Source organism: Prunus persica, chromosome G3, assembly GCF_000346465.2.
Source record: "Prunus persica cultivar Lovell chromosome G3, Prunus_persica_NCBIv2, whole genome shotgun sequence".
NCBI classification, from domain to species: domain Eukaryota; kingdom Viridiplantae; phylum Streptophyta; class Magnoliopsida; order Rosales; family Rosaceae; genus Prunus; species Prunus persica.
In genome coordinates this window covers 24,545,600-24,568,185 of record NC_034011.1, presented here as the reverse complement: position 1 = coordinate 24,568,185, position 22,586 = coordinate 24,545,600, and the positions used below count along the sequence as shown (strand labels likewise).

Sequence of the window (22,586 nt, the reverse complement as noted above, 5' to 3'; positions counted from 1 at the left end):
TGGAAATAAACTGTCTTGTGTACTTTTCAAATGGTGTTAATTACTTCATTAATCCAACATGATCAATAGTGTTGAAATATCCTCACCACATAAGCAAAACGTAATTAGGGATTTCGCTTGTATCGAAACAACATGATTAGGTTTTGTTAACAAAACAACTAGCAAAATTAAGAAATGCACAAATGAGAAATACACTGGTGTATATACATTTTTATATATTAAAAATTAAGAATTGTATACGAGGACATTAAGGTTAAGAGTTGGAATAGTTCTCTAGACATAAACTCTCCCTCATTATTTCGATATCGTTAGGTTCGATTCTCTCATAAAACCAAAAAACAAAAAGGTTGCCGGTTATTATGATTTCTTTTGAGTAAGTAACTTAAGTTACCTTTGTTTATGGTAAGTTAATTTTGAAAGCAAACATTTATTCAAACAAAGCATGAAAGAGATGTAAAATACATATAAGGCAAGATATTTGCAAACTTTTAATGTTGAAAAAGGATGGTATTAAATCCAAAACAAGTTATGCATTTTTTCTCTTCATATTTTTCATACCAAACATGCCTAATCTCCCTATGATTTAGGCTATAAAAATCCCAAAACTAATTTCTCTTTTTGCAAGAAATCCAAAAGTCATAAGCACCATTAGAAAAAGTAAGAACAGCTTCACAAATAAATCTTCAGTTTGGGATTGAGTTTTGGAACTTCCAAAAAAGCATATTTGTTTCGACGAAAAAGGGCAGTTTGAGTGGGACCCAAACAAAATTCTCACACTTCCTCCTTCTTTCCCTCTTTTATATTTTTCTTGGATTCTATAACAAACGCGCAAAGCGCCGAGAAAACCCCCCGTACCAGAAAGCAATGCAAACTAGAAGAAACAGTTGCTTGCACGATCTGTGAAGCAAAATCTCACACAAAAAACATAGCAAAAAGGAGTGGCCTTTACTCTCTTCTTCTTCTCTCTCTCCTTTTTTTCTTTCTCCTCGAGCAGCCTCATTCATTCACACCCCATCACCCGTTTCCACTTCCTTCGCTTTCTGGTTGAGCAGGCTTAGCAGAAAATAAAGGTATGCTTTTGCAGCTTCTCTACGCGTTTCTGAATCTATTTAATCCCTTTTCGGCACATAATGCTATATGGGTTTTTAGTCTTTTACATGATCAGAACTGGGTTCGATCACGTAAAAGACTCTGTTTTCAGTCCACAAAAAAATAAGAACTGGGTTCGATTAATTTTGTGATTTCGGTTATGGGTTTTGTGTCATCAATGCTTCCACTAAGCTTAGTTTGGTTCTCATGGTGTTCTGCTATTTGGGGTGCGTCCTTAGTTTTCTTCCTCTGTACAGGTTCTTGGGATTAAGATTTTCTTTATGGTGGTTTTTCAAAGGCATGCTTTTTATTTAACTTTTTATAACTGAGAATATGATGCGGGTTTTGATCTGTCTTTAAATTTCTGGTGATGGGTTTGCATAATGTAATTACTATCTTGGTTAATTGATTCGTGCTATCTACGCGTGGTTGTTCTGGTTACTTGTTAGCTCTCATTGATGGATGTTCCTCAATTTTATCTACTGTTTGTATGGTTGGACGTTTGGAGCTACTCTTCTGCCACTTCAACTTATTTTGCTTTTCGAATGCAACCCAAAATTGGCTGCTTTTAGTTTGTCTTGTTCCCAACAAAAAAGTTAATTGAATAATAGTTTTTCTGGGATTTCTTCTTTAGCCGAATCTTCTTTGTTTGACGTTGGACTTGATGGTAGATGGCTTTGAATGCATTGAATAGTAGCTTTCTCTGGGATTTTTTCTTTAGCCGAATCTTATTTTTTTTACATTGGAGTTGGTTGTAGGGGGTTTTGAATGCAGAACCATGATAGATCTAGCAGTATCAGCTTATAACTCGGTCGAATTGTTTGATAATCACGGTGTTAATTCAGATGCCATTGCCAACTAATTTGTTCTGTTACTTTGTTGCTTTTTTTTTTTGGTTTCCTGTAGCATCTGTAGCATTTATGTCTTGCCAATACCTTCAAGTTTATTTCTTTACACCATAACAAATTGATTACATTGTCGGTATTTCGTTATACAATAACAAATTGATAACATAGTAAGTTTTGAATTCAACAACTGTCTGATGCTGTGGTCTCTAAACCTTCAAAATTTGCATAACCAACTTGAATGTCTAACTTTGGGAAAAAAAAAAAAAAAAACCTGAATGTCTAACTATTATATTTATTTATTATGGGGTAGGTTCTTGTTTCTTCCACTCATAATAGGTGCCCCATCTGGAATTAATTCCAAAATCAAGAGAGCGTGGAATTTGATTCTATTACTTATTTTGGTGTCGTGTGTGAGTGTTTTTTTCTTTTACATTAAGTGTTTTCCTTTTAAGTTTGAAAATGTTTTGGTCTTATCTTTTTAGTTGAAATAAGTATTGCTACTATATGATTAGTAGGAGCACAACTAGGAGTATGTGGTTAGTTTTAGCAGGATGTTTCCCGCACCAATATAGTTCCGGGGGTTAGTGGTTCCTTGTTTTTGGATCATTTAGTTGTATGTAATCGCCTATTTTACGTTGTGGTATGCAGTGTAATAAAAGAAGAGAATTGTTAGGTCAATTAACTTGAGTTATTTAGAGGTCAATAGTTCCTCCATAAACCCCAATTCCTTTTTACATTGTTCTTCCTGGTTTTCCTCTTGTCCATATCAGTGTCTAATCTCCCTCAACGTTTAATAAATCTTACCAAACTGATTCCATGTATGAGTTTTATGATCTCACTTAGTGGTGCAACCTTGTAAATGCATACTTTTTATACCTTTCGCCAGGTTGAAAATTTTGTTGAAAACCTTCCTGCTTGAAGCTGTCTGTAAGTGCTCATTATAGTAAAACTTTTACATAATCTGATTTAAAAATTACAAGCTAACATGACAGTTTATGTTGTGCCATGCTTATCCAGGTCATTTATCAACTCAATTCTGTGACTCTTACCACCTCCACTGCTTTGATAGATTTCTTATACCTATTTGTGTTCATTTTTGTTTCGTAAATTATGCATCTTTGGTCTACCACCCACTACCCCCTTCTCTTTTCTTCTTGCACCATTATAATTTTCTTTTTGGCTGGTTTTCAGGATTATCTGCTCTAAACTTTGTTTGAAGTATCGCACTCCTTTCTGATGGATGAAGTGAGTATCAATTTATCAATGACCCGTGAAACAACAAAGCCAGATGAGGGTAATTCAAGACGAAATTCTACGGGGAAAATGTTCTCATTAAACAGTGAAGAAAGGATTCCTCATTATCTCAGAGCTTCTACTGGTTCCTGTCATGATCATTGTAAATATGGGAAGAAACATGAATTGGAAGTGAAGGCAAGATGTCCCATAAAGTCCGTACCAAGAAGACTTCCAACAAAATCACCTAACAGCCAAAATTCAGTAGAGAGTGCAGTTTTTCCAGAGAGGAAGAATACAGCAGTGATCAAGCTCAAACATTCACCTGATTTGAAAACCCTTTTACCTGATACATGTAACATTACCAAGCAGCAACCGTCAAATAATTCAATTGACAGCCAAAATTCTGTTGGGAGTGAGCTTCTGGCTGATAGGAAGAAGACATCATTGACCAAGCTCAAATCGTCATCGCGTTCACAACCCCATGTCTATGCTGCGCCTAAAACCATGAAGCAGGAAGTTTCATCTTCTCCTGATATGCTGGAAGTCTCTTCAAAGAAGGGTTCAATAAAACTTAAGGACAAGAGTTTGTCTGCAAAACACGTCACTTCTTCAAAGCCAAAATCTTTTGTAGTGAAGGAATTGTCCTCTCCTGATACTTCAGGAGGTTCAAGTGCCCTAAGAAGCGGTGATTTGAAGATAGGCCAGAGGACAGGGACCTCTCTGAAGCCAAAATCTTTAGCTCTGAAGCAAATGTCTTCTCCTGAATCTTCAGGAGGTTTTAAAGGCCAAAGAAACAGTGATGTCAAGATAAGCAAGAGGGCAGGAACGCCCATAGTGCCCCCAACAGCACCAATGTCCCCCAGACCTTCTCTCAGGAGAGTTGCAAGCTTAAAAGCACAGAAGAACAGGACTGTGAAAGTTGTGTCTCCTCTAAAGAATCATAACAAGATCAGAAAAGCTAAACCCAAGCAACTCAACAATGATGAGGTAGAGGAGAAGACATTGTATGTCATCAAGATTGAAACTGAGAACAAACCTTTGGAATCCGGTCAAAACAAAAATTGTGAAGTTGAACCGTCACCACCTTCATCATCATCTTCACCCCAGTCTTTGTGCCTCCCAAACCCTGTGTCCTTTTCACCCCATGAAGGAGAAGATCATGAGTCTGAATATACAATGAGTGAAACAGAAGACTACTCTTTCTCAGAAGACAGTGAAGTTGACTATAGAGAGAATGCAGAGACCCTAAAGGAGGGTGACAAAGGGAAACCGAGAAAGTCTGGAATGGTTTGTTCTGAAGAGAAGGATGGCCAACCGTTAAAGTTTAGGAGGGGAAAGGTGGTTGACGGGAAATTTGAGAATGATAGTCCAAGGAGACTCAAATTTCGGCGGGGAAGAGTGTTGGGAGACAACCAGAATGTCAAAGCTGATGCGCAAAGGCGAAGCTTTAAGAAGAGAGGTGCTAATGGTGATACACTTGCTACTGAACCTGGTGCAGAGAAGGTTGTTTTGAGACATCAAGATGTTGAAGGAAAGAAAGATGAGAAAGGTTTGTTTAATAATGTGATCGAAGAAACAGCGAGTAAACTTGTTGAAACCCGGAAGAGTAAGGTTAAGGCCTTAGTTGGTGCTTTTGAAACAGTGATCTCACTCCAAGAGCGCAAACCTTCAGCAAGCTCTGTTGCTTGAGTGGGGGAAAAGAACAATAGAAAATAAACCTAAGCTTCTAATGTGAGAATTTGAGTTAACAAGCTTATGGTCTGCAAAAATGTAAAGGAAGATTGCTTCCGTTGGCATTAGATGGCCTGGATGCAGAGTTGAAGTGGAGTCTTGCAAGCTTAGACCTTAACATGCCTCATCTGTATTTTGTGGTTTCTCCCTTTCGCTTTGAGTTTCATACCAGATATGATCGACTGTTATCTTGTGAATAAAACAATTATACTCATGACTTCATATACCGAGTGAGAAAAGAAAAATTACAGAACTGTTTGTTGGTTACTTGTGATATCGGTTTTCTTGGTTTTTAATAAAGTTACTATATTGACTGTAATTGTGCTTTGTTTGGTTTGACAGTGTTTTGTTGGATTTTGCTTTTCCTCCGCCAATACAATGACTGATCCAAGCTTATTACCTGATTTGTTAACAAAATGGTGGTGTTTAAATTATGCAGCATTGACTTAAATGTGTTCATAATGCAGATGATATGTATTGCCATACATTTATTTGAATGAATTTTGTATGAGATGCACGCATCTGTGAAATGTAGTTGGACCTTGGAAACACCCACAACAATACAAATATACAATGCTTTTGGAAAGCCTTAGTGGAAGCCTAGGTGTAGCAATGGCAAAGGCCAACCAGATCAAAGCTAATAAGCATGCCAAGGAAGGCCAAAACCTTGTCCTAGGCTAGAATGAGAATAGAACATGTATTTTTCTGAAAAAATAGAAGCTATATACTAATTGATTTATCTACGATAATATGAACTCGAACTTGAAAGCAAGGGGACGGTGAAGCTGTTTTTTTTTTTAATTTTTTAATTTTTTATAAAATTTAAATTTTTTGCTTCCACTGTAAAATCTTCTTTAAAAAAAATTAGGGTATCATATTAAAGCAACATAAATATATAAAATTATTTCAAAAAAAGGTAAAGCAAAAGGTTGCCACCAGGAGATATTGTGCCTGAAGAATCCTTTGCGCTTTTGGCTGACACGATAAATACCATACTCCCCAACAGTAAATTTGTGAAAAACGATGAGAGTTGCTTGTCTGAATGACAGATAAGACAATGTGGTCCCCACTGCACAATATCCAAAGCCGCCACCTCCGGTATAACACGTGGCATGAAGCAATTTGTTGTTGCTATACAAAAAGGACCGGCAAGTCGTTGTAACATTTCCGGCAAATTGCAATTCTTCTATTTTGGAAGCCAAGCCTGCCTTCGTCTTTCCAGTCCCTACCACCAGATACCACCTCTGTTTGGGTTTGCTTTCAGTACCTGACCTGTGCGGCTGTGCTTCTGTTACTGAAATTTTCTTTGGACATATTTGCCCCTGAAGTAAATCCAATTTCCCACTGCTTCCTCGCTTGTCAAATGGAAATTTCTTCTAGCTTTGATTTCTCTAATTTTCTTTTCCTTCTTCTATTGCTTATGAAAACCCTAATCTCTGTTCGATTTTGCACAGTTGGGTTTTCTAGGGTTTCGAAACTATGCCGGGAAAGGGCTTTGTAAGCTACGGATATCTGCTCTACCGCGAGTGATGAAGCTTTCTGTACACAATCCATTTCTAAGGTTAAGGCTGAGGTGAGAAATTGGGTACCCATTTCATGTTAATTACGATCTAGTCCACTTTAAGCTTTCTTTACCTGCGTTTCGGTGGGTTTTGATATGACATTTTCCATGTTCTTAGTTTTTGTGTAATCTTAATCAGTACACGAATTAATGTGGGTTTTATTTGGATTAAGTAGTTGCTAGTGCCTTGTGGATCTATGGTTTTGGAAACATGTGACATGCATTGAGAAAATATACCAAAACCCTGTCGTTTGTTCTGTGATTGAAGTTGATTGGAGTTTTAATTTGCAAAGAATTTTCGGGACTTAAATGTTTCTTTTACGTACCATTTTGTGCGTCTACGATTTCTAGTTAAACTTTAAACTGGAAAATTCTTGTTGCTCTGAAACATATGTGAGTTTTTAGATTCTAATCTTAAAATTGATCGTGCCTTCTGGTATTGGGTTGATAATCTATAGTTTGAGTGCATTTGCTATATTTGTAGTCTCATGAAGAACTACAGGGATTTGATATTATTATATTTTAAAGTCTTAGTAGGCGGACAAAATGATTCTACAGAGCATTTATGTGCTTGTGGTTGCGAAGTATCTCCGGGTTCTCAGATTGTAATACTATTAAATCTAACATTTGTTCTCCTATTTGGCTGATAAACAATAGTGTGAGTGCATGTATGCTACATGTTGACAGTCTCATGAATTACAGGGATTTGAGATTATTGTATTTTTCAATCTTTCTAGGTGGACAAAATGATTCTTACAAAGCAGTATCGTTGCATACACTCAACAAGCTGTCAATGCACAAAAGGGCATCTAAGTGAAGATGCAATATTCCTAGTATTCCAGCAGTTGAATTGGAATCCTAAGTTAATTGCTACACTTTCTTGTGTCTGCAAATGGTTTGATGATCTCGCCAAGCGTGTACTGTGGAAGGAATTTTGCCGAACAAGAGCACCAAAGATGATGATTGATCTTCAATCTAGTGGGAGTCACAGTGTAGATGGGAACTGGAGGGCACTCGGGAAGCTGCTTATTTACTGTACAGGATCTAAGAAGGGTGGCCTCTTTAATACCATTCAAATCCCTGGTCACTTTGTTTATAGGACCAGGTTCTCTAGGACATCTGGGAAGAGCTTTCTCTTGCCACAATGCAGAACAGATGTTTTGTATGTGTCTGATCCCTGTGAACATCTTGACCAAGGTGAAGAGGGGGATGTTGGTTTTTTCCGCGGAGTCTTCAAGTCATTCTCAATGTCAAAGGTTCGGAAGATGTTGATTAAGAAGGAGGCCCAACTTCATCCAACAGAGGTGTGCCCTTACTGCAAAGCTAAGTTATGGAGCATGTTGCAAGCCAAAATGATACCGCAGAGTGCCAGCTGCAGATTGGGAGCTTATGAGGATTGCATTGAGTATTTTGTTTGCCTTAATGGACATATGCTTGGGATCTGTACCCTGCTACCTCTATCTGATTCAGAAGAGGCATCAGAGTTGGACTGATAGTTGAAACAAAAAAGAGGTACTCTGTTCCACCTTTAAGTTTTAGAAATTTTTTATTTTGGAAATCGGGTTATATCTATAGGGAGATTCGCGATTTTTCTATGGGATGACATGGACGCAATACCTATACTATAAGTTCAACAAGAGCATCCTCTTTCGCTGGATATGGCAAAACTAGTATTCCAATATGTGAAAGTTCCTTTTGAATGTGCCTTAATTCATTAAAAAAGTAAACCATGAGAATATGTTTCAGTTCTTGCAGCTCAATTGAACATGCTTTCTACTTGGGCTGACCGCCCTTTCTTTTTGCTGGAATCAGAAGATAACTTTATTCTTTCCCGTTATGTTTTGGCAGGTCTCTTGGCGTTGCAAGTTTAAGGTTGGGAAGGTCAGAAATATTATGGGATCTTGACTCGGCTTGTGGAAGCTGAAATCATACCATTACAATCCCATTAAGTGTCGAAGCTTTCAGTCTTGCCCTGGTCTGGTGGGTTACCGTGGAAGTGCTTGAAGCTGCTGCTAACCATTTCTTTTCCAATTGTCCTTTACATAAAATGTTGTCACTCTGGACTCTAATACAATGTACATCTATGTGTGGCCTATATATGTAATGTGGATCGGATATTGGTTTGTGCAATAAGTTTACATTCTCGTTCATTGACTTTTCCGATAAATCTTGAATCAGCTTAGCAAAACTCCATGCGGGATTTTGGGGACTTTGAGCAGTGATAAGAGAAGAGTTTAAAGACTTCAATTACTCGTAATACAAAGAAGGGAAAGTGATTAAAACTCTGTTGCTATAGTGGAAATGCATGATACTGATCATTTAAATATCATTTGCATCTGGGCAATCAGAATTTGTTGGAAGAGTAAAACATGTAAATACTATATCAGGTTTTCAGATCACGCGATTAATCGGATATTTAAGTCAACTTATGCAACCTCTTTAAAACTCCCTACTAATAGCGCAGACTCGGACCATGTTTTGATTTGCAAGTGTGAAGCATATAAGTAAAAATTAAAAACACAAGGCTATATATGATCAGTCTTCTGTTTTAACTTGCTCATGCGAAACAGATGAGGCAGCAGGATACAAGGTTTCAAAACCGGCAAAATTGGCAAACAGAGCTTAAAGTGACGCATACATTTGATCAGTCTCAAGTTGGTCACACATTACAACTATATTACATAAACGAAAAATACAGAAGTACATTATATACATCCGATCATATACTGTGCTCATGCCTCTGCTTCGAAGTTCAACCCAGCAATGGTCATCTTACCAATGTTGCTGCAAAAATTTAGATTCTCAGTCAGGGCTTGTACAAGGCATATAAAAACTGAAACATTTGACAAATCAGCATAGGGTTAATACGAAAAATACAGAAGTAACCCTGAGAAGCAAGAGCAAGGCTTAACAAGTTTAGGTTGAAGCCTTAAACTAGAAAGTAGACAATCAAAGTTAATTTCTCTCTGGATTGTCTTCCAAAAAACCCTCAAGGAAACCATGCTACAACTTGTGGCTGGTTTCTCGAAAGTCCTAGAACTAGGAAATAGGCAAGAAAGGTGTGAGGACTTTCCATACAAAGTGCTGGAAAACCAGACGGTAACAGGAAAGCCCACACTGTCGTCTGTTTGACATATGTTATTGTGCATAGAGTTATGAGACAGGGGATAAGAGAAAAAATAGGCCTTACACAATAGCATCTAGGCCAGCTAACTTGGGCATAAACTGTTTGATATGATCTTCTGCTGCTTTATCCGATTTCAGAGTCTCACAGTTGAAAGAAACCAAAAGCTTGTCCTTCCCATGCTGTTCTTCAACCAGATCCACAACATCCTCCTCCCAACTGCCTACCATTGAATGCAAACAAGAGGCAAATCTACACGTAATGATCAATCGTGAAAGAAATAATTATAAATGAAAACAGGAATTCACAATGAAACTACATAAAATGGGAGTGAGGCTGTAAGAAAAGGTTATTCTTGGAAAAGGAAAAATGACTCAGCTATATCAAAATCTTAGATAATGGTTTGATCACGTTTTGAAAGACAATGGTTCATCCAAAGGTTCTATCATTGTAGAAATCAGAGAGATACAAGACTATAAAAGCAAAGACTTTTAACAAAAGATAAGCTAAAGTATCTGTAACTTCAAATATATTAACAGGCAAGAACCAAAAATACAATATGCAAAATAATCTAACATAAATTAAGAACCAGCAAGATAGATCTAAAATGGGTTACCCATGAGCATGATCAATGCTCTGCAACCTAGCAGCATCATGGCCTCTACACTCTACAACCACAACCTTTTCTTTCTTTCTCTGTCAAAATCAAAACCCATTAGAGGCCACACAGAGAATTACATTATAGAAAGGCAAAGTACCATTCTGGTAAAAAATGAAACAAAAAAGAGGAGAAGGTAAATAGTGTACAAATACAATAGAAGAAAGATGAAAAATCCCTCATACAATGTAGTCTATAATTTCAAGCTTGATCAGACGATAATCCTCACCCCTGCTACACTCCTTTTCACATGCCAACTCTACCGAACATGGAAAAAGAAATTAATGGCTAAGCATCCATATCGCAAAGGGCATCATGATAAGAAAACAGAGAAAGGAATTACCAGTTCCAAAAAGACCGTAGCAAATGCTAATGGAGTTTTGGAGGTGGATGAAGTGGCCTGATATGGCCCCAGATGGTAACAGTGCTATTGAAGCCACTCCTTCCATTACGTCCCCAAAGTTCCCTCCTTTTGATTTCACTTCTTCTCCTTCATCTGCCAACAAAAAAAAAAAATTAAAAAAACATTTAAGAACTTGGCATCAACCCAACTGTTCTTAGAGGTTAGTGGATTGATTGATCATCCGCAAGAAAGAAAACAAGAGGGACTTCACCCATTTCAATTCGTCTCCGTTTGCTGCTCAAATGTCAATGTTCAGCACACTCGAGAGTGAGTATTGGCGCTACTAAATACCAGTCTGACTGGTTCTTTAATCCAACGGTCCAGACCACATGGGCTTTTATCGAACGGCCCAGACGACGTGCATTTGATCGAAACGTCAAGAAGAAGGCTCTTGATCAAGGTGGGTCACGTGCTTAATTAATCGAACGGTGTCCGATGTCCAAGAACACCGCACAAACTTGACACGTCATGCGTGTGATCAGTTCTTTTTTCTATTTTATTTTTGGTCTATTTTTTGGGTTAAATTTTGTGTGATCAAGTTATGCAACATTTGTCCCAAAAAAAAACAAAAGAGTTATGCAGCAGAACACAAACAACATCAGAGAAAAGCAGGGTAAAATACGATCTTTATTATTCTTAATATTTCAAGCAATGTAAAGGCAATAATGCAGCTTTTTCTGTTGAGAGACTAACAAAATCTGCAACGATGGGATTTTGGAAACATGAAATATTGATATGAACAAAAGATTAAAGCATATTTTGAAGCTTATAAGTTTCTGTAACATAACATTATCCCATATACAAGAAAGAAATCTCCTGACTATGTCCAGAGGACCTCGCCCCAACTTTGTTAGCATCTATAGAGTCTCTGAGAAAGCCTCTTGGTTCTCTGCAGCTGGAGATTCTGAATCATCAGTTTCAAGCCTCTTGAACAAAAGCTTTTGCTGGGGTAGTTGGCCATTCGAAAATGCTGTAACCTCTGTGTCTATAAATACAGTGTCTTCTTCCCCAAAATCTCCTCTCAAGATGCCCTTGGCAAGCTCATTTTCGACGTACTGCTGTATCACCCGCTTGACTGGCCTAGCACCATAGTTTGGATCATACCCGAGACTTGCAAGAAGCTGGATGGCTGCATCACTCACCTTGACTTTCATCTTGCGGTCTGCAATTCTCTTTTGCACTCGGTTCAACTGCGATGGACATGTAAAATCTATGAGCGAAAAAATGAAGCTCTATCACAGAACAAGGTAATGCAGGAAGCAACAGGGGGAAAAGGAGAGAAATTGACCAATCAACATTGTCTTAGAGACCATTAAAAGAGATTTAATCCCAAATCCTAGGAATAACATAATTATATTTATATACATGTCAACACGGAAAATAACTGAGCGAAAAAGAATTTTTGAAATTACCTGTAACTTGACAATACGGCTTATCTGATCACGGTCCAAGGGCTGGAAAACTATGTACTCATCAACCCGGTTCATGAACTCAGGTCGAAATATTGATCTTGCAGCTTCCATTACCCGCTTCTTTATAGTGTCATAAGCCAAGTCCTTTGGCATGGTGTCATCATCAGTGTTTAGTATGTACTGTGAACCCACATTTGAGGTCATGATGATGACAGTGTTGGTGAAACTCACAGTGCGACCCTGTGAGTCAGTTACTCGCCCATCATCTAAAATTTGAAGGAACACATTGAACACATCAGAATGTGCTTTCTCTATCTCATCAAACAAAATAACTGAATACGGCCTCCGGCGAACAGTCTCTGTCAGCTGTCCTCCCTCCTCATACCCCACATAACCAGGTGGAGCTCCTATCAATCTGGAAACAGCATGCTTTTCCATGTACTCACTCATATCAATTCTTACAAGTGCTTCTTCAGTGTTGAACATGTAGGAGGCAAGGGCCTTAGCTAGTTCTGTCTTCCCAACACCAGTGGGACCCATGAACATGAAACTAGCAATTGGGCGATGAGGATCTGAGAGACCTGCTCGAGACCGCTGAATAGCTTCAGCTACTGATTTCACTGCAGGATCCTGACCCACAACACGTTTATGCAGCTCATCCTCCAAGTGCAAGAGCTTTTCTATCTCCGATTGTTGCAACTTGGAAACAGGAATACCAGTCCACTTGCTGACTATTTCAGCAATGTCATTTCCAGTAACTTCCTCTCTCAGCATGGACTTCCCAGACTTCATATACTCATCTAGCTCTTTTTCTGCACCAACAAGTTGGCGCTGCAAAGAATTCAGACTCCCATACTTCAACTCAGCAGCCCGGTTGAGATCATACTCTCGTTCAGCCTGCTGGATCTCAAGATTTACCCTGTCAATCTGAAACATAACACAGACTTGTTACTTATTAGCCACATCTTTCAAAGCTTACCTCATTATCTTCTGATTTTAAATTTTCACCAATTAATTAGTAATTGTTTGACTTGGAAACTTGTATGTTCCTCCCACTTGAATTACTAATTGGATTTCTTCTTTTTAGAAAAAAAGAAAAAGAAAATGTCATGATGACTGATCTAAGAAAACAGTATTAGAAAGAGAAACAGGGCTTTAAATTAAAAAGAAACACAATAAGGAAAACATGTGTACGGTATTAGTACATACCTCTTCCTTGATTGACTGAATGCGAGTCATGACCGATTTTTCATGCTCCCACTGCTCAGCCAGCTCAGCTTGTTTCTCTTTTAAGAGAGACAACTCAGCCTCAAGGCGGTTCAGTCTCTCTTTAGAAGCTTTGTCTGTATCATTTGTAAGTGATAGTCTCTCCATTTCAAGTTTCAACACTGAACGGTTGATCTCATCTAGGGCTGTGGGCTTTGACGTAATTTCCATTTTCAATTTAGCAGCAGCTTCATCAACTAAGTCAATAGCTGCAATTGTAGGGCACATATTAGCATTCTATGTAACATGTAAATGCTAAGATATTAATTGCATATAATTTCTTAGATCAGTTTCTAATTGAAGCAGAGATTGTTCAAATGTTTAGTTGTTGAATACATTGTGATGGCATTACCTTTGTCAGGTAAAAATCGCCCACTGATGTAACGGTCTGAGAGAATCGCAGCTTCCACGAGTGCACCATCAGAAATGCGGACTCCATGATGCAACTCATATCTTTCACGCAGTCCCCGGAGTATTGAAATGGTATCTTCCACAGTAGGCTGATCAACATAAACTTGCTGGAAACGACGCTCCAATGCTGGATCTTTCTCAATGTATTTACGATACTCATCCAGTGTTGTTGCACCTATACACCGCAACTCTCCCCTACCAAGCATGGGTTTTAAGAGATTGCCAGCATCCATTGCACCATTTGTAGCACCTGAACAAATAATAATTGGTGAAGCCTCCACCGATGCTTTCTAAAGATTGAGGATTAAAGTTTTGTTCCGCCAATATATATGAATATGAGAATAGAAAATAAGATGAATACCTGCCCCAACAACTGTGTGGATCTCATCAATAAAAAGGATTATCTGGCCCTCTGATTCTGTTACTTCCTTAAGTACTGCCTTCAGCCTATCCTCAAATTCTCCACGATATTTTGCCCCAGCAATTAGTGAACCCATGTCAAGGGATATTAGCTGTCAAGCGAAGTAGGTCATGTAAATAAACACATTTCCTGGTAGGAGGCATCAAACTCAAGATAGAGCACACACCTTACGGTTCATCAAAGCTTGTGGGACATCCCCTTGCACAATTCTTTGAGCAAGCCTGTTGAAAAGTTGAGTCAGATTGATGTGCCCAATAAAGAAATAAGTCACTAAGAGGCCCCCTAACAAACTTACCTATAAAGCCTGAATTTGATATTCCATATTAATGAAAGCCAGTGTAAAAACTTGGTACTCATCTCATACTCAAGTAACTGTATTACTACTAGTATTAAGATTAATCATGTTAAACATAACATTAATGCTTAACGTATAAAGAAAATTAGATTAATGTTTAAGCTTTTACTAGCTTTAGAAGTTCAATACGGCTACCAGAAACAACAAGAATAACTATAAGATTACAGGTAAGATTAGCTAGAAGTGGCTAGCTGTGTATCCAGAAAACCAAAAGTTGTTCAAAGACATCCCTATCTCAATGACACATATGCACAGGCGAATAACCAGGTACTTACCCTTCGGAAATTGCAGTTTTTCCGACACCTGGTTCGCCAATCAGCACCGGGTTGTTCTTTGTTCTTCTGGAGAGAATCTGGATGCACCTGCGTATTTCATCATCTCTTCCTATTACTGGGTCAAGCTTTCCTGCCTTTGCCATAGCTGTCAAATCCTTTCCATACTTTTCAAGTGCTTCATATTTTCCTTCAGGATCTGCAACAAAAAATGGAGGGTCATACTTCCATGCAAATAGATTAAAAAGGCAGCTAACAATCATACACTGAAATTGCTATCAAGCCCCACGAGAAGACTGGAACACTAAACACTAAACCTGCTTTTTGTTTCCCCACTTTGCATTGTTCGATCAAGCAGCACATGTATACACAAAAAAATCCTGTACAATGATTAAAAGTAATGTAACACATTGCAACCTTGGTCAATAACTGATTGGCGTCCCCGTATGGATTCTATAGCAGATTTCAAAGTTTCCTTGGATATTTGAAAATCTCTAAATAATTGCTTCCCAAATCGTTGATCTTGAGTGAAACCAAGAACCAAATGCTCCACAGAGACGAATGAGTCCCCATACTCTTTCTTGTAATCCCTGGCTCGTTGAATCAAGGCTTCCAAGTCACGTCCTAACATTGAGCCCGCAGATTCACCAAGAACCTGTTTTAATTAAACAGAGACGGACACAAGTTAACCAGGTTTTCCACAAGTGTAGAGAATGTATCTAGGATCTAGCCAAACCAGTCAACTGCATATATTAGGATCTTGTAGGTTGTCTAAAACTATGATGAAAACGTCACTCCACTTCCATCATGCGCTTTAAGGGCCTCTAAAAGCATAATTTTATGTCAAATGATTGTGCATCAATTAATAACTAATATTTTGGGTGCCTGCTTATAAGTTATAAGAGCCTTGGTCAATTCTAGAAACAGCAATCTCGTACAGATCAAATCTAAGTTTGCATCTGCAGCTCACATCTATCCTCAGCCGGTAATCTACTGCAGTTAAAGATATTTAACTTATCCTCTTACCATCTCACTTAGTAAACTTTACAGTAAGACAAGCAATGCCAAATTCATAAATAACTAACTTTATGTGCTTAAGCATTACAGAGACCACCAATGACAAATACCTTTGGTTGGCGTTGAATATACTTATCAGTTGCCTCAAGAAGACGGGTATTGTCGATCCCAGCTTTGGAGAAAATGCGACGAGCAAGGCCATTCTTTTGCTCCAAGAGTGCTTTCATCAAATGCTCAGTCTCCACTATCTGATGTTTGTTCTCTTTTGCCACTTCTGGAGACGAAACAATCGATTGCCATGCCATTTCTGTAAAGTCCTGTTGTGTAATCTGTCACTCCATCAATACCAAAACCACGTCATATACGTAATTTTTACAGCAAAATTAGAAACACCCAACAGTCCGTTAAGCTAAACAACATGACAAAAAGAAAATATACAATACCCTTCCAGTTGAAGCATCGCAGCGCACAACAAAAGGCCTCGAACTCCGACTATTTCTCCGCAACCCAGTTCGGAACGCACCGTTTTGGCTCAATTGCCGCGAAGTTAAGGCCCTGAAGGATTCGGTTCTGGCATGGAAGCTGAGGGAGATGTGTGGGCGAGCAAAGATAGCAGCTTTATTGCACCATTTGGAAGAAACCGATTGGGGAAGAGGAAGACCGACCCCAGAAGCAAAGGAGGTCGCGGACGCCATTGGCGGAGCTCGGAAAGCTGCTTATCGTTGATGTTGTGGAGTTCGTGAGAGTGAAGTGGGTTTGGATTTTCAGATTGAGAAAAGAAAAAGGAGCTTGCCTTGAAATGTTGGAGAAGTAAGAAGAAGCTTTGCGTAGGAATTGAGAAAAGATATGGAAATTTATGAGGTGAGGTGAAGAGGCTTCTCGCAACTTCCTGTCACTGAAGCGAAGTACAGATTAACGAAGCTCAAATTTCGAAATTTCTTTATTTTTTATTTGTTGCTCAAACTAACAAAAAGAAAAGAAAAGAAAAGGCACAAATTTGTCCTCTTCTTGTTAACGAGACTTCTGGAAACGTCGAGAATTGGTCCGTACGCTAGGGCCTACGGTGTGTGGTGAGCCTCTTCTAATATCTTCATACACGTGGCCTAATTCAGCGGATCATTGGATCTGATGAAATGGGGACCCACAAGATGCTTTGGATGGAAAAGAAAAGTAACTTGTCACGCATTTAGCGAACATAAAAAAGTACTCTATTAAAACTTCGTTCCTAGTAGAAAAAATAAAAATAAGAAAAATGAATCTTATATTGTAAACGGACAATACACAAATAATTGTATTGGAAAAGAGGTGAAGCTTATGCTTTAATTGCTTGGATTAAAAAGTCTCGGTTTTAATCTTATATAGTTTTACATGTAACGTATTTTAAAAATAGACACACTACTTTAACCGACTAGTCTCATTTGCATCTGCGTTTCATGTGTTCTTTTTCAAGTGTCACATAATTGCAATGTCTGAATTCAATGAGAGCATGATTATATTGGGTCCAAGTTCAAGAGTAGGCCGAATAGCTTAGCCCACTGATGAGTTGGCCAACGTAAGTCTTGACTCTTAATAGACGTCCGATGCTGCATTGTCAAAATGATCTTATTGTTACAACCGGGTTGAAATAACCCATAACAAAAGCTAAAACCCGAGTCTGCATTCTCTCTCTCCTGTCTCTCAGTCTCCCTGCTCCATCACTCCCACTATCAGTCATTTCTATTAAGGCCTCCGCCAGTCGACTCAAGTCCCCAAAGCTCACGAAGTGCGGTGATGCTTTTGGCTTTACCTTATGGTTCATTGTGAAACTCGATCTCGCCGGAGTCCTCGCTGGGGTTTAGGTAAGAAATATCATCCCAAGACCCCTTTTGGTTCCTGAGAAAACACGGGAAAGTTATTTCCTTTTTTATTGCGCTAATGTTAAAGTCTGTTTTTAATGTTTGTTTATTGTGTCTCACTGATGATGGGTTTTTGTTATTTTGTTCAAAGAAAGTGTATAACTTGGGATCTTCGTTGTTTTTTCTTTTCCCGTATTTTCTCAGCGCAAGACCTCCTTTTGGTTCCTGAGAAAACCAGGGAAATTTTTTTTAAAATTTTTTTTATTGTGATAAACTTCAAGTGTTAAACTTTACTGCTTGTTTAAGGTTTACTGATGGTGGGCTTTTTTTATTTTGTTCAAAGAAAGTGTAGGAATTGGGATCGTCACTGGTTTTTCATTTCCTGTATTTTCTCAGAAACCAAACGGGGTTTTTCTGTTCCATCGACATTACAGAATTGTGGGTTACAATGCATGCTCTGATATTTGCATTATCGATTATAATTTTTGTTTCTACGTGTTTTGAAACAGAAGCAAAGAGGGTTTTTTGTGCTGATTGTTGGTAAATGGCGCCCCTGTAAGGGGATAAGAGAGCTTAATAGTTTAAAGACGGATTATAAGGGAGATTGTGAGAATGACATGAGGTTGGCGAGGTGGAGGAAGAGAAAGTGCGTTGCTGATGATAGGAATTATGAGCCCAATTCCTGGATCAGTGCCACGAAGAAAAGAAGAAACTATGCTAATACTATCCAAGTGGACGAAGAAATACTGGATAAGGAGTATGAGGTTTTTCTTGAGGGGTTAGAACTGCATGGTGGTGATGATGGTCAAGATTATCATGACACTAGGTGGATAGTTGATGGGGATGTTCATTCTAATGCTCAGTTGATGGATCGTGGTGATGTCAACCTAAATGGTAGGTCTGTGGATAGCGATGATTTTGATGATGATGTGGATCCTCAGTATAAGATATTATTGGAAAATCTGAAGGAAGATGGAAAGTCCTATGTATTGGTGCTTGTTCGAGAGAATGAGAATTTGGAGCTGATAAAGTATGAACAAGAAGATGGGGAACTAGACGAGACCAATTTAGATACCCCAGAAACTGTGAAAAAATCTGATGAGGAAATCTTTGTCAAACCCATTAGGATTTGCAAAAGAAAGACAATTCACCCCTGTCCCACATCAATATCTCATGTGAAAGAGAAGACTGAAATAAAAAAAGCTAGCCCAAGAACTGTTAGGTATGCTATGAGGAAAAAAAAAAGGGGAATTCTGGAAGATTCAGAGGGTCTGCCAAATAAAAAGAGTTTAGGGGTGAAGAAGAATGTAAAAGTGGAAGCTCTGGATCCTGTTTCTGATAGGACAAAAGGGCGTTCTAATAAAATGCATGGTGTAGAGGGTCCCACTACTCGAGAAACTTTAAAAAGTTCTCATGTGAAGAAGAAGAAAGTAAATAAGAAAGGTGCAGATAGTAGGACAAAGGGGCATCCTGTTAAAAGACCTCATTTGGCCGAGCATGGACACAACCATGGAGCTGTGTCTGATCAAATAGACTTGGACTATCAAGAGGTTCTAGATGGTCTAAGAAAATACGGTGGAAAGTGGGTGTATACACCTACAACTGCTGGACCAGTGGCATGTGTACTTGAGGAGGATGTGGAGAGTTCAGCTGTAGAAATTAAGAAAGAACCATGTGATGAGTATTTTACCTCATCTACAGCTGTATGCATCTTCCCTGTTTCAGCTTTGGTTTGTTTTTCTAGTTTATGCTATCACGTGCATACACATGCACTCATACACAACATGTGCATGCTATTAATTTGTGGCTTCTGATATTTTTTTAATGGTTGTTTCTACTTTTGATTCTTTGAAATAAAAAGGTGGGCGTAGACGGTGGATGGTGCGTTGAAACTTGTGATACAAGTCATGCCCAGTTTAGGAAGGGGCTTATGAAGGACCTTAAACGGCCTTATGACGAAAAAGAGTGTAAAAGGCTCTTGAAACAACTGAACCGACGAAGGTCAGTGTCAGGGAAATTAAGGGCTTCATATCGAAAGCAGCACATAGGTTCGTTTTCGTTAAAATGCATTTGTTTTCCTATGCGTGCAACTGATCATTTTTCTTCTTTTTTTGGGTATGTATGAGGTATGCTGAATATGAACTTTTTTGTGGCTGCTGATTCTCTAATATTTAGGAAGTCTAGGATTTTGTATGCTCCACTGCGTGTATACACGTTAAATGAACTGAATTGGGCATTGGGTATATAATGTGGTCTGATCCTTTCCTTTAGATTCATATTTTATATTGTTTACATATTAATACCAGAAGTACAAGGATTTAGATGCTTCATACACTATTATGAATATTTAGATTATATAGAACTCTGATTCTTGTTGATTGGGAAGTTCTAGGGTTAGAATCCTCATGCCCCTCCTTGCAACCTTTTGAGGGATGAACTGGGGCCTTGGTCCCCAGGGTTGGATTGGACCCATTATGGGTCAATCCTGCTGCGTTTATGCCTTAACTATATGTACTTCTATTGCCTGGTTTAGGTTTAATATTAATGACTTAAAAGTTCAGTAATATATTGTGCGTACACAAAATGTAAATTGATTGATGGTGTAAGGCCTTGTTGTTTGTGTAATGCCATTGCCTTTGCGTACATATGCTTTCTAGCTCATTTAATGAGGACTGCTATCTTAAGAGAGATGTAGGTCATCTTTGTTGGAGTGGGAGTGTTTTCCAACATGATTTCTTTAATGACTTTTTTTTTTTTTTTTTTTTTTTTTTCATTTTCCATGGTTTCTTTGAAACTTGTTGTTTTAGATGCTTCTGAGTACAACTTACCAGTTTTGCATTCTTTCAATTTTATTGTATTTAACGTCTAATTAATTTGTTTTCTAATCTTGCAGTCCTAGCAAGAAAGCTTGATGCTGCTAGCAGCGACTGCCCTAGAATTTTGAATCTTTTGCGTGGATTTTTCTACTGGCTGAAGGTTAGTTTTTATATCTTGTTGCCTGTGTGTGCTTGGTACAAGGGTATCTTGTTAGCTGAACTATTTGTTGAGCAAACCATTCATTAGAAAAAGGTTGGAAAAGGATTTGGTGTAATGTGGCAATCCCTAGTTGACATTCAATCTGGTGATACACTGACTAAAATTTTGTTGGGGTTGATTGCAATTTTTGTCCAGTTTTCAGTACCCATTTTGACATAGACTTCTTTTTCAAAGGACTGGGGGAATTTTTTATTTTATTTTTTATGAACAAGGGGGCAAAGCCCCAGAAAACAACCAACTAACCTACATCAGAAGAAATCAAACGAGATCTAACAAATCATCAGTTAACAGGGAACTAATCCAAACGAGAGCATCCTCAAACATACAAACCCCTAAATCCATATTGTAGCTCCAATTAGCCAGGCCATCCACAACACAGTTCTTCTCACAGCAGCTACTAACCAAAGCAGCATTGGTCATGCACATGGCGTATGCATGGATTGACATGCCTTTACATTGTTTATATGTTGGTGCATGAATTGGCATGTGTTACTTTGCATCATGCACATTTTCTCTATCAATTATGCCCAGTGATGACTTTTGCATTCTCTGCTAATTGCATCGATTTGTCTAATTGTTTTAAACTTTTGTTAGAATGTGGCCCAAGAAGGAAGCTTCTGTCCTTGGAAGGACTCGTCTTGTTTGAAGGTGTTGCCTCAAGTTGGAAGGAAGTTTAGCTACATGAACTAACTATAAGTAGGACTTCTTGCGTCATCTCCAGATTGCGATGGAAGCTCAGTTGTACAGATTAGGCTGGGAAGAGTGTTGTGGTGGTGGTGGTAAGGTGTTAGCATGAATATTGTTTGTCTGGGAACAATGGAGTACAATCTGCTAACTATATATTAATAGAAGCTCAGTTGTACGGATTAGGCTGGGAAGAGTGTTGTAGTGGTGGTAAAGTCACATTTAACTCTGTCAAAATCAGACGTATAGTTTTCTTTTCTCCATGAAAGTGCTAACCTTAAATGATTAAGAACATATAGAAGGGAAGCCAGTCTGTTTGGATCTTATCATTGTACATCCAGAGCTTGGATATCATTGTTATTGACCATGAATGAGAGGCTTGCCCATTCTGAAGTTGACGCTTGCATCCATGTATTTTATTTCTCCATCATATAGCAGCATCTTTTTCCCAAATAAATATTCCTTTTTACTTTTTGAGTGAGAAGTCTTCATCAAAATAAAAGCCCTTCAGCTATGGCCGTTTTCCTCTTCGACTATATATATTTTAAAGGCTCAAGTGAAGTGTAAAAAGTAAAAAGAACTCAAAATTCCAGTCAACTCAGGAACTAATCGTACAAAAGCTTGAAGGGTACGTCTAAAACCTTATAATTCAAAAAACATAAACAGATTTTGGTCCACGAAACATTAACTCAAGCTTTGACAAAAACTAAAAATTTGAAAGATGGGTTTTTCTTGGTTTGATATTTTATTTTAGTTCTAAGATTTCTTCATTATTGATGGGTTTTTCTTGGATAGCTTGGAGGGACGTTGGCTCAACAATCAAACAACTGCAAATATTCAAACGCTTCTCACTCCAAATCCCCAACTGGGTTTCACAAGTTAAGATTAGTGCACACCCAATTCTTAATAATTGTTACTTGGTTGCCCAATTTATTGGAGGGACGAGAAGCCTTTCTTTCTTTGGAGGTTTAGATTTAGTTGTTGTAGCCTTCTCTCTTTGGTGGGTATCAATGTGGAGGATCTATGTTGAGCAAAATCTATTGGCTTAACATGGAGCCGATGACCAGATGACGGGCACCAGCCCTTAACCAAACCCATCTTTTGTTACCTCCCAAAACTAATGGCCAGCAAGGTAGCCCCCTCAAATAACCCCCGCACAAAATCCCCCTCATTATAGCCGCACCGTTGCCGGATTACATGACAAACTTCTTTAGTTCTTAAGATCTT

At 38.4% G+C, this 22,586-nt stretch overlaps 5 protein-coding genes across 9 annotated transcripts; 3 read left to right on the top strand and 2 right to left on the bottom strand.

The window, feature by feature from the left end:
• LOC18782521 lies at positions 804-5,223 on the top strand. Of its 2 annotated transcripts, none has more exons than XM_020560345.1 (2): positions 804-1,070; positions 3,129-5,223. In XM_020560345.1, the coding sequence occupies exon 2, from the start codon at positions 3,174-3,176 to the stop codon at positions 4,860-4,862; it is 1,689 nt and encodes a 562-aa protein (XP_020415934.1). In that variant the 5' UTR covers positions 804-1,070; positions 3,129-3,173; the 3' UTR covers positions 4,863-5,223. The 2 variants fall into 2 exon arrangements, with proteins under 2 accessions (XP_020415934.1, XP_020415933.1); XM_020560344.1 differs by lacking the exon at positions 804-1,070 and adding an exon at positions 1,095-1,316.
• LOC18782907 (EID1-like F-box protein 2) lies at positions 6,097-8,627 on the top strand. The gene is made up of 4 exons (XM_007215799.2): positions 6,097-6,231; positions 6,359-6,477; positions 7,203-7,977; positions 8,314-8,627. The coding sequence occupies exon 3, from the start codon at positions 7,212-7,214 to the stop codon at positions 7,956-7,958; it is 747 nt and encodes a 248-aa protein (XP_007215861.1). The 5' UTR covers positions 6,097-6,231; positions 6,359-6,477; positions 7,203-7,211; the 3' UTR covers positions 7,959-7,977; positions 8,314-8,627.
• Positions 8,996-10,916, bottom strand: LOC18781648. 2 transcript variants are annotated; one of them, XM_020561108.1, is made up of 6 exons: positions 10,862-10,916; positions 10,591-10,743; positions 10,433-10,506; positions 10,206-10,285; positions 9,656-9,841; positions 8,996-9,249 (listed from the first exon to the last, which is right to left on the bottom strand). In XM_020561108.1, the coding sequence occupies exons 1-6, from the start codon at positions 10,863-10,865 to the stop codon at positions 9,198-9,200; spliced, it is 549 nt and encodes a 182-aa protein (XP_020416697.1). In that variant the 5' UTR covers positions 10,866-10,916; the 3' UTR covers positions 8,996-9,197. The 2 variants fall into 2 exon arrangements, with proteins under 2 accessions (XP_020416697.1, XP_007216260.2); XM_007216198.2 differs by having other exon boundaries at positions 9,656-9,808.
• Positions 11,254-16,804, bottom strand: LOC18782255 (chaperone protein ClpB3, chloroplastic). Of its 2 annotated transcripts, none has more exons than XM_007214860.2 (10): positions 16,248-16,804; positions 15,915-16,133; positions 15,205-15,442; positions 14,791-14,986; positions 14,327-14,381; positions 14,101-14,251; positions 13,681-13,989; positions 13,272-13,537; positions 12,063-12,989; positions 11,254-11,840 (listed from the first exon to the last, which is right to left on the bottom strand). In XM_007214860.2, the coding sequence occupies exons 1-10, from the start codon at positions 16,497-16,499 to the stop codon at positions 11,508-11,510; spliced, it is 2,946 nt and encodes a 981-aa protein (XP_007214922.1). In that variant the 5' UTR covers positions 16,500-16,804; the 3' UTR covers positions 11,254-11,507. The 2 variants fall into 2 exon arrangements, with proteins under 2 accessions (XP_007214922.1, XP_020416691.1); XM_020561102.1 differs by having other exon boundaries at positions 15,915-16,121.
• Positions 17,405-21,788, top strand: LOC18781923. 2 transcript variants are annotated; one of them, XR_002270987.1, is made up of 5 exons: positions 17,405-17,642; positions 18,149-19,342; positions 19,501-19,640; positions 20,533-20,615; positions 21,270-21,376. XR_002270987.1 is itself a non-coding variant. In XM_020561106.1 (5 exons), exons 2-5 carry the CDS (start codon positions 18,257-18,259, stop codon positions 21,363-21,365), a joined length of 1,452 nt encoding a protein of 483 aa, XP_020416695.1. In that variant the 5' UTR covers positions 17,408-17,642; positions 18,149-18,256; the 3' UTR covers positions 21,366-21,788. The 2 variants fall into 2 exon arrangements, 1 of the variants encoding a protein (XP_020416695.1); XM_020561106.1 differs by having other exon boundaries at positions 17,408-17,642; positions 19,501-19,687; positions 21,270-21,788.

Bases quoted from the DNA above. Each gene is read 5' to 3' on its own strand.
- LOC18782255 (XM_007214860.2), bottom strand. From the start codon at position 16,499: ATGGCGTCCGCGACCTCCTTTGCTTCTGGGGTCGGTCTTCCTCTTCCC. The intron at 14,382-14,790 runs GTAAGTACCTGG...ACTTTTCAACAG, and splicing joins AAAACTGCAATTTCCGAAGG to GCTTGCTCAAAGAATTGTGC. The intron at 11,841-12,062 runs GTAATTTCAAAA...TGTCCATCGCAG, and splicing joins GCCGTATTGTCAAGTTACAG to TTGAACCGAGTGCAAAAGAG.
- LOC18782521 (XM_020560345.1), top strand. From the start codon at position 3,174: ATGGATGAAGTGAGTATCAATTTATCAATGACCCGTGAAACAACAAAG.
- LOC18781648 (XM_020561108.1), bottom strand. The intron at 10,286-10,432 runs GTATGAGGGATT...TGATTTTGACAG, and splicing joins TTGAAATTATAGACTACATT to AGAAAGAAAGAAAAGGTTGT. The intron at 9,842-10,205 runs GTAACCCATTTT...CATTACGTGTAG, and splicing joins AGCATTGATCATGCTCATGG to ATTTGCCTCTTGTTTGCATT.
- LOC18781923 (XM_020561106.1), top strand. From the start codon at position 18,257: ATGAGGTTGGCGAGGTGGAGGAAGAGAAAGTGCGTTGCTGATGATAGG. The intron at 19,343-19,500 runs GTATGCATCTTC...TGAAATAAAAAG, and splicing joins ATTTTACCTCATCTACAGCT to GTGGGCGTAGACGGTGGATG. The intron at 20,616-21,269 runs GTTAGTTTTTAT...AACTTTTGTTAG, and splicing joins GATTTTTCTACTGGCTGAAG to AATGTGGCCCAAGAAGGAAG.
- LOC18782907 (XM_007215799.2), top strand. From the start codon at position 7,212: ATGATTCTTACAAAGCAGTATCGTTGCATACACTCAACAAGCTGTCAA.